Source organism: Petromyzon marinus, chromosome 56 (genome assembly GCF_048934315.1).
Source record: "Petromyzon marinus isolate PM22_M1 ecotype Great Lakes invasive population chromosome 56, UKy_Petmar_22M1.pri1.0, whole genome shotgun sequence".
Classification (NCBI taxonomy): Eukaryota; Metazoa; Chordata; class Hyperoartia; order Petromyzontiformes; family Petromyzontidae; genus Petromyzon; species Petromyzon marinus.
In genome coordinates, this window is record NC_133722.1 from 566,066 (window position 1) to 576,387 (window position 10,322).

General features: G+C 49.6%; 1 protein-coding gene across 2 annotated transcripts in view; it reads right to left on the reverse strand.

The window, feature by feature from the left end:
- LOC116954643 (uncharacterized) overlaps nucleotides 1-3,542 on the reverse strand; it is a 29,544-nt gene extending 26,002 nt beyond the window's left edge. The window contains exon 1 of one of the 2 annotated variants that reach the window (XM_076052432.1): nucleotides 3,089-3,542. In XM_076052432.1, coding sequence (XP_075908547.1) covers nucleotides 3,089-3,164 — 76 coding nt within the window. In that variant the 5' untranslated portion in view covers nucleotides 3,165-3,542. Of the gene's footprint in view, nucleotides 1-2,321; nucleotides 2,516-3,088 lie in introns of those variants that run through there. The other variant, XM_032975316.2, reaches the window with a different exon arrangement.
- Between the last annotated feature and the right edge of the window lie 6,780 nt (nucleotides 3,543-10,322).

A 10,322-nucleotide genomic window follows, 5' to 3' on the forward strand; every position in this document is an offset into this window, starting at 1 on the left:
CGTTTACCCAGGGAAACGTCACCGAGTCTCAAGTCTCTTTAAGGAAGGTCCTGCCAATTTTTGTTCCCAGAAGGGGGAGCGATGTTGCTGCTGTGTGGTCTAGCCGAGAGGCACCCCCAATGGCAGCTGTCCCTGTGCATTAGTCTTTTGCCAGTAGGGGGAGCAATGTTTGCCGCTGCAAGATTCTAGTTGGGGAATCTGCAGGGGATTTTTGTTCAGCATTGGCGATATGGGTTTTCCCAAAAGCAGTTCCACTGTGCGTGTGGGTTTAGCTATGGGGGGAGGAAAGCAGAGAACCCGGAGGAAACAAATGCAGAACAGGGGGAGAAAGTACAAACTGCGCACTCTTACACTATTCACCAACTTGGGTTCTCATCAGGAGACGCGTTTACAATGTGATTCTCATCAGGGCCCCATTATGTAAACAGTGCAGCCTCCAACTATTGGAATCAAGTCATCTCTTTTCAGGCCTCTCTGTTCCTGTGCCATGATAAAGATGGGCCATTGCGAGAGAAACAGACGGAGACAGAGATACAAATAGTGGAGGCATCCAGATGCAGGGCTTGAACGTAGGATCTCAGTGTCTCCAACACGGTGATGGCGCGGTGGTGGCGAGATATGAACTACCTCGCCTGGTATACAAGAAGTCATGGGTTCGATCCCGACCCTGATACCTGTATATTTGGAGTTTGCATGTTTCTCTCCCCGTGGTCGAGTGGATTTTTCTCTGGGTCCTCCAGTTGTTCCCTCCAAATTTAAATTCAACAGCTCGCGTTTAAGAGTATCTGGCTGTTATATTTGGGGGCTATCATTTGTGGCCAGGTCGCGTCTGAAAAAGAGCTACTGTATATAGCTCAGTAGGCATTATCTGGTAAATAATTATATTATTGAACCCCTAAGCGCGACACACACAGACCCAGGCTGTACAACGTCACGTGCGCATGAAACTGTACGGCCTTACAATGCAGAGTCTATTCTGGCCTCTCAACCTATGCACTATATGCTTAGTTTTTTCGGTAAAGTCACGTTGAAGAGAAACAACAAAATAAGAATATATATAACAATAAAAACATTCTCACGACGTTTCGACCATAACTCAAACGGTCATCTTCAGGTTATGGTGGAAACGTCGTGAGAATTTTTTATTGTTTTATATATATTTTATTATTTTGTTGTTTCTCTTTAACGTGACTTTACCGAAAAAACTAAGAATATGAATTACTGCAGTCACGAAAGCTTTAAATCAAAACCTATGCACTGTTGAGCTTTTCGCACCGTATCGGAGATGCGATAAGCATTTGAGTCACTACCCGAAACGTCGAACACTGTCAGTGCCTACCTTATCAGACCAATTCAGACATTATTGGTCACCCTGTGCACATCTCAACGTTCATCCTACAAGTCCCATTACAATGGAGAAACACCAAAAAAATGGACAAAATTTTTTTGCCCGCATTGAAACGGCTGTACGCCGTATGGACATGCAAACTCAATTTCCCTGTACATGAAAAGGGGGTTGACAGCTTTGGTATCCATTCGATTGAAGGCCCCGCACGCGTTTGGGTTTTGTATCGAGGGGGGTTTCTGGGCTGCTGGGACACGTGGTGGTCGAGACGAACAACGGAGAAGTAGCCAAGAACGGAACGCGTCCCAAATGGAGGACGTCCACCGTCGACAGACCATGGTTGATGTTCACAGCTTAATTACACAGCATTGCCCTAGCAGCCTGTTAGGACAAGTGCTGTTAGCGAGCAACTATGTATGGCATACGAGGGGGTGGGTGGCCAGCACCACACCCGGCCGCCTTTGTCTCCCAGTGGCGATGTTTACACATCGCGCCACACTCATGGGGAGGCCCAGGACCGGTTTAAATAATAACTACGACTGGTATTGAGCGGGAATCGAACTCGGATCGCCGGGTTCGTAGGGCGGCGCGCTAACCACTAAACCACTGCTCCCCCTAACACGAAACTCACCATAGACTATACAGTACCTACATAATCCACCACTATAGCCAGAGTTAGATAGATCATGACCACAGCTTAATCGCACGCAAAAGTAAAGGCATCCTGTATAGCCTACGCCTGTTGGGGCAGGTACTATTAGCGAGCACCTCCGAAGGCCCGGCCGCCTTTGTCTATTCCCCTGCGTTGCTGCAGTCGTTGATTTATTACACATGCACCAGGGACTCATTTAAGGCAGAGTCGACCTAGGCGAAACGTGAACAGTGCAGCGCTAACCACTCACTACGCCATCGCTGCCTCAACAACGCGAACAACACTGCTTAAGCAATGGAGCATCCCAAAAAACCCCACACTTACCCAAGTCGTCATTGAAGCGTCTCAATGGCGCCCGTGGGAAGGACATCCTTAAGTTTGCAACGTTACCAACAAATTAATAATTGCAAGCCGAGTGAGTGATAATCGTCTGGCGCTGAGCAAGTGTCGTCCGTTGCAGACAGGGTCAGGCACCAGATTTAAATTCTGCATCACGTGACCGCGGCCCAATCAGCGGACGGCATCCGGGGCGCGAGCTGAGTCGTGGAGGAGTTTGTAGGGGGGGGAGTTAGGGGGAGATCCCGCGCTGTGATTGGTCGGTGGCGAGCCGGGTGGGCGGAGTTGGGGGGGTGAGGGGCGATCAGGGGGGTGGGGGGAACTACGCGCTCTGATTGGTCGGCGGTGGCCGCTCGGATTTGAATTCGTAACGGGCTCCCACGCGCAGTGGTTTTTCGGTTGGGTTCTTAGGTTTCTCTTTAGATTCTTAGGTTTCATCATGTGTATATAAATTATGCCTGAATGTTTCATTGTCAATTGCATATTCACTGTTATATATGTAGTTACGATGTAATTATTACTGTTATACATGTAAGTATGTATGTTATCCATCAATGCATAAACGTTTTATTGTTACACTAGCTTTATGACTCCGTCAGTGTTGTGAAATGTGTTACGGTTCAACAAAAAAGGGAAGCATTGTTAAACGAATACGTAAGAAAAAATTGTACATTTGCATGTGACATTGTAAAAAACACTGAATAGTAAATAAAACATGAAATCAAGTTACATGAATAGAAACAAATCCGTTTTACCTTGAGTCCTGATGCTGGCTTGCTTGTTGGAAGCGGTGCAATGACTCACCACAATTTCATTACCAACACCCGCCATTCGCCACTAAGTGGCGGTGGCGTCACCACGGCGCCTGTGCCAGGCTCGGTGCATTTTGAGGCTAGGTGAAGTGTGGAAGGCTCGCTGACAGGAGGTCTCGGGACAGGCCCAGGTGCCAGCTGTACCCCTGTGCCAACTTGCTGTATTTTATCCGCCCGGCGCTCCTCTCGTTGTGAGGGTCGCTCCTCTGCCCTCCATTATTGCTGGAGGGCGACTGCTTCCAACTGCTCATTAGCGTTTTTCACGAGCCTCCTCCATAGAAGCCGATCTTAACACCGCCGATCTTGACAGCGTGCTCGGCAAGTTCGCTTTGAACCGCATCAATCCATCTCTTTTCCAGCACATTTTATTCCCATTTAGGCCCCTCTATCCGGCCAAACAGAAGCTGCTTGGATATGCGGTGGCTGGGCATCCCAACGCACGCACATACAGGCACACACATACAGACACATCAACGACAACGATCCCCCTTTATAGCCTTAAATGTGGCACTTGCTGTTAGTGGCCAGTGCCGATTGAAGGCCAGAATGGCACACGAGGGGGTGAGTGGACAGCACCACGCCTGGCCACTTTGGACTCCCCAGTGGCGATGTTCACACACCGCACCAGGTACTAATTTGAGGCTGAGTCGACCTTCAGGAAGCCCAGGACCCATTCAGCTAATCGACACTGGCGTTGGTTGTGAGCAGGAATCAAACTCGGCTCGCCAGGTCGGTAGCACAGCGACTTAACCATTGCACATCCGCTCCCCATACACACACGAGGCACGCGCGCACACGCAAACACTCCTAGCGCGAGGCTGACTCATTACATCTTGTGGGGGATTGCTCCGCTGAACAAAATAGTTACGCAGTTCATTTTCCGAGTTCGCGTTTTAAGTCAATGTTCAGGAACAAAAATATATTTAATGGGAGCTGCTTCTTAAGTGTGGGTGTTCGTACATCGAGGACTGTCTTGTACTAAGACAATGGTAACTCAAGGTCTGATGGAGACATTGAGACAATAGAAACTCAGGGACTGATGGAGACTGAGACAGCGGGATACCACCGCCTTCAACTGTTGTTGTAGTTGTGGCTTTAGTTGTACATGTATGTTGAACTTCTTTCGCACCGTACATAGCCAACCGTGCTAATCGGAGGTGCGGGAAAAGCATGCAGAAACCATGGCGGAGGCCTTCACCACTCACTGTGTGCCCACACGGGATCCCCAAACGTCTCATCACGGACCAGGGTACGGAGTTTGAGGCTGCCCAGTTCCAGTCTTTGCATCAGCGCTTGGAGATCACCAAGTTGCGGACCATCGCCTACTATCCACAGATTAACGGGATAGTAAAGCGGTTTTACCGGTTTAACCGTACCTTGTCCACCAAGCTGTCCCATATGGATGGAACCAACCAGAGGGGTTGGGTGGGATCAACATCCTCCGTACACGCTGTTCGCATAACGCACCACCCCACATGCCTCGACCCAGAAAACGGCGTTCCGGCTGACGTTCAGCCAGGAGCCCCGGATGACATTTGGAGGTTGAACATCCGCCATTGGAGGTTGAACATCCGCTCCACCAGCTGCTGGATACCATCCAGGAAGTGTAACGGCCAAGTCTGGAAGGTGACAGGGGAGACCCGACCGCAACCAAGAATACAGCGCAAGGCCAGGGAAGATGGGTAAGTTGACTCGGCCCTCGCATGGTTCCCTGAGAGTGATAAGGCCCATCTCTAAGTGGACCGTGGAGATAAGGGGAACAGGGATCTCTCGTACATCATTGGCCAATGCTCGCCTACCAAAAAGGGGGTATCCCTTGCCTGGTGGTGAGGGGGGGGAACTCAAGTCGGTGTACCATAGAGTCACCGGTGGCAGCCCAAGATGCCACCCCATCCCCTGGTTCTGTGACACCTGATGGTAAATGCACGGAGTGGTGATCTACCAATGGGAGTGCCCTGGCGGGGCTGTACTGAGCAGGGGCAAGGGGGTGGTGGGAAATAAACGCTATGGTACGTGAGTTTGTTCCCCCAGCAGGTAACTCGTGGACAGGAGTGCAGCAACGGGTATGACAGCGGCAGCAGGACACAAATGCAAGGACCACCCTGGCAGCCAGACTGGCCACTGCACCACTGATGAGGCTCCCAGCCCCTATCCTGCCCCCGCACGCCCAGCCATTGCCCCCAACGGCCTCGCTCTACCTGAAAGGCGCCCCATTAGCAGACCCAACAGCCCTCATTTAACCCCAGGACCTCTTGCCAGCGGACCCAACATCCCCCATTTTAACCTCGAACAGTCCGCCAGCACAGCCATTGGCCCCCATCTTGCCCCCAGATGCCCTATCAGAGCCCCTAATGGCCCCCAGCTTTCTCCCCAATAATCCGCAATTTCCCCTGACGGCATGGGAAACCGAACTCAACCAGGGTGGCCGAGCCCAGGGTGGCTACACGCTTGGGCCTCCCAGATTTCGTGGCCTCAGCCTTCAACTGGAGGAGCAGGAGTACACCGGAGCAAGAGGAGGCATCAGACCCAAGTTCCATGCTACCGCTGCTGCACACGCACCATGCAGACACTTAATTTAGTGGCTAGGACATCAGGCCTTCCCCCCCCTCAAGTCGTTTTTTTTTCACCAGGTGCCCTAGCATGGTCCAGACCACGGTTTTTTTTCAAGCGATGGGGGAAAATGGTTGGCCTGCCATGTGTAGGGGTGCTATGGGGAATAAACACATGACACGGGAAGGTGTGGTTCACCCACACCTTGGTGGCTACAACAACGTCCGCTAAGGCTCCAGTGGGTATAAAGTGCGGGGAGCCAGGGAGCTCGGGGCAGAGTGTGGGGCCCGAGGCTGAAGCAACCAGTGAAGAAAGAAGGCCAGCTAGGTGAGACCCTGGAACTCCTGTGACCGCTGCCCTTTTCAGGGCCGGCACAGCAAGCCAGTGGTGCGGCCCCAGAGCCCCAGAGTCAGAGTCCTTCTAAGGGCCGGTCTGGTCGGCGGGGTGCCGAGATCTGTGCCTAACCAGGGCCGGATCTGATAGCCTCCCTTAGAGCCCTACCAGGAGGAACTGGGAGCCTAGAGCTTAGGCTAGAGAGCCTGGGGTGTGTTCCTGAGTTATACGGGTGGAGGGGCCGCTACCCCTTCTAGTGTAACCCTTGTTAAGGTTTAAATAAATAGTGCTGCTTCTATTCTGCCGTCTCCGTGTCCTGGAACCCACTACAACTGGTGTCAGAAGTGGGGTGTTCGTTCTTATGAGGCACGCACGGGTGGGGGTTTGTTGTGTTTATTGTTCGAGTATTGTTGCAGCCGGGACGGCTGCGGGTTACACGGGAGGGGGTGATGTAGGGGTGCTATGGGGAATAAACACATGACACGGGAAGGTGTGGTTCACCCACACCTTGGTGGCTACAACAACGTCCGCTAAGGCTCCAGTGGGTATAAAGTGCGGGGAGCCAGGGAGCTCGGGGCAGAGTGTGGGGCCCGAGGCTGAAGCAACCAGTGAAGAAAGAAGGCCAGCTAGGTGAGACCCTGGAACTCCTGTGACCGCTGCCCTTTTCAGGGCCGGCACAGCAAGCCAGTGGTGCGGCCCCAGAGCCCCAGAGTCAGAGTCCTTCTAAGGGCCGGTCTGGTCGGCGGGGTGCCGAGATCTGTGCCTAACCAGGGCCGGATCTGATAGCCTCCCTTAGAGCCCTACCAGGAGGAACTGGGAGCCTAGAGCTTAGGCTAGAGAGCCTGGGGTGTGTTCCTGAGTTATACGGGTGGAGGGGCCGCTACCCCTTCTAGTGTAACCCTTGTTAAGGTTTAAATAAATAGTGCTGCTTCTATTCTGCCGTCTCCGTGTCCTGGAACCCACTACACATGTGCCAATGCCGTAGGTGCCAGTCATAGCCGAATGAGCCTGCGTGAAGATGCTCGCCGGTCAGCCCAAGGGGATTTCGGCCGTGTAGTGGTAACTTGTGCGTTCCCTATGCACACACCTTGGTAGTCAGGCAGAAAATGTTATTGCTTATTAGGGGGGGATTAATGAGGACAGGTCAAGAGGCGAGTGAACAGTGGTGTCACATGGCTGGATATCAGCGTTAAAGATGTGGCCTGCAGATGCAAAGTGTGAGTTAAACTAATTTATAATTGCATTTTTATCAAAAAGGCATTTGCCATTGAGCAAAAGCCTTGGTGGTTCTCCATATTTCAGACGTTTATCTTGAAGGGGTCTTTATGATCTTCAATCAATGTTCGGGATCATCTTTTCAATCAAAGAGGGTATCCCGCAAATGAGAGTAGAGTAATACCCCAAGTTACATCTCTCTCTCTTTTACGTTGTTTCGCAAATAAGTCATCACTTTTTTAACACCACTACTTGATTTCCGTCACCTCAACCCACACTTACGTCGCTGAGAGCATCGTCCATCCTTTCTCGTATCCGTCGCCTCTTAGCCTTTACCTCCACCTATCCTGTAAATTGCTTTGAATCACATCGTTTCGATATTCGCCGTCGCACCTTTCAGGAAGCATGCCCGGCGTAAACCGGGGTATTACTCTATTTGGTCTGCTGGACAAATTTGGTGCAGTGGTTCCTTAGGACTATTGTAGTTGCTTTAGTTTTAGTCCAAAGCAGCTTGCTTAGTGAGTTTCCAAGCTACGTTTATGGAGCGGATGAGCTGGGCAATTTCTAGGTTGAACCAGGAGGATAGAATCCCCGGACTGAACTTTTTAAAGGGGCATGTTTGTCAACTCTAGAAAGGAAAGCATTTTGGAAGAAAGACCAAGCGGTGTCAAATTTGGGGATCTTACAGATGATTGGTCAAAATTTCAGATGTTATGAATTAAGGCCTGTAGTCAAAGGATTAGCAACACAGCACTACGAAACAGATCAACCGAGTTCCATTCCCACTTAGCCACCCAGCCACGATCAGCGACGAACATATGGATTGGCCCTGGGGTTCCCCTTAAATGTGTAAAATAGCACGAGGTGGTGAGATGTTATCTCTCTTGCCTAGTATGCAAGAGGTTATGGGTTTGATCCCGTCCCTGATGCCTGCTGTATATTTGGAGTTTGTGAGGTGAGTGTGTAGTGTGTGGGTGACTGTATAGAGTGGGTGAGTGTGGAGTGTATAGAGTGGGTGAGTGTGGAGTGTGTGGGTGTGGAGTGTGTGGGTGAGTGTATAGAGTGGGTGAGTGAGTGTATAGAGTGGTGAGTGTATAGTGATGAGTGAGAAGAGTTGGAGTTTCGATTTAAAGCTTTCGTGACTGCAAGGATTCATCTTCTTTGGTTCTTTCGGTAAAGTCACGTAGAATGAGAATAAAATAATAAATTGATAAAATAACACAATAAAATTCTCACGACGTTTCGGCCACAACACAAGCGGCCTTCATCAGGTGAAGGGACGAGACTGTCTGGAGGACAGCGCTGGAGTGAGCACAGCCAAGCTCAGAACACGACCTTTAAGCTGTGTGAGAAAAAACAGAGCGCCTTGACAAAGGAATTAGCATAGAATTTAGCATTGAAATAGCTCAGTGATTGGCTTGCGACTGGCCACAGAAATGGCTATGTTAAAGTCAAAGCCTACACATCCACAGAGGCACCTAGTACAAATCAAACAGGATAATTTAGCTTTGAAATAACTGAGGTATTCGCTTGTGACTGGTCATAGAAATAGCTATGTTAAAGTCAAAGCCTACATATCTACAGAGGCACCTAGTACATGGACGCCAAAGGGGCTGCAACAACTCTCCTATCATATCGTAAACCGATGTGAAAATAATAAATGTACTCAATATATTCTTCAATAAGCTGAGCTATTAACAGTAACTGGGTATACACTACACTATATAATGAATACTATATAGTAAACCAATAAAAAACTAAAATATAAACTACCTCAATGTTATCAGTAAACTCTATATATTCTCCAATCAGCTAAGCTATATGGCGAAAAAAAATTGGTGGATTCTTACCCTCAACTTTAGCACCACGGATAGCTACGAGCCCCGTTCAGACGGACGATTTCATCCATGGTCGGAACGGAGGAGGGGGAGAGAGACAGATGCGAGGTGCTGTTATACTCCATGTTGTAAACCATACCATTAACCGTGGTGTGAGAGGTATTAAGAGTCAATGCCAGCAAAAGAGCTGCGGTCTGAAGGTCATCGTAAAATACAATTAATTAAGAACCGAAATGGTTTAAAACATCTTTCCAATGGTTACTAAGCCAGAATCCATCTTCTCGGTTGAAATTGTCCCTGTGCTTGTATATGTGAATGGCCTCATGAAAGAATCTCTCATGGTAGCCGGTTGGTTTGCAAAGAACCTCCATCTTGGAGAAGTCAATGTCATGTGAGCCCACTGAATTATAACAGTGATCTGCCACGGCAGAGGAGTTCGTTCTACCGTATTTCAAGTCTGCTTTATGTTCGCGGATGCGGTCCGAGATATGTCGTTTGGTTTCTCCAATGTAGCTACTACCACAGAGGCACTTTAGTTTGTAAACGCCCGGGTACTGTATGTCTGGAACAGCATCTTTTACAGATGGAATCAGATCACGGATTTTATGTACTGTGTTTAATCGGACCTGGATCTTGTGTTTATTCAGGATTTTGGAGATCTTTTTAGTGTAGGGTAAGGTGATGGTTTTGAGTGGCTCCACAAGAGGATCCTTCTTCATGACTGGAGTGATGACTTTGCGGATTGTGTAGTCGGAGTAACCATTAGCCCTGAGAGCCTGGTGTACGTGCTTGAGTTCACTGGTAATGTGTTCCTGGTCGGAAATGCATTGGGCTCTATGGTATAGAGTCTTGATGAGGGAGTTCTTCTGGGATGGATGGTGGTGGGAATCCGGGTTCAAGTAAGCATCTGTATTGGTAGCTTTCCTGTAGACAGAGTGGCTCATTGAACCATCATGTCTCCTTTTAATTAAGACATCCAAAAAGGGTAGTTTGCCATCTTTTTCGACCTCCTTGGTAAATCTGATGTATGGGTGTATGGAATTGATGTGGTCGCGGAATTGGTCTAGAGCAGGCTGGCCATGTGGCCAGATGACAAGAGTGTCATCCACGTACCTCTTCCATAAGGTCGGGCGTAGAGTGGCAGTCTGGATGGTGTCAGTTTCAAATGTTTCCATGAATACGTTGGCTACAACCGGAGATAGGGGGGAGCCCATTGGGGTGCCCTCAGTTTGTTTGTAGAA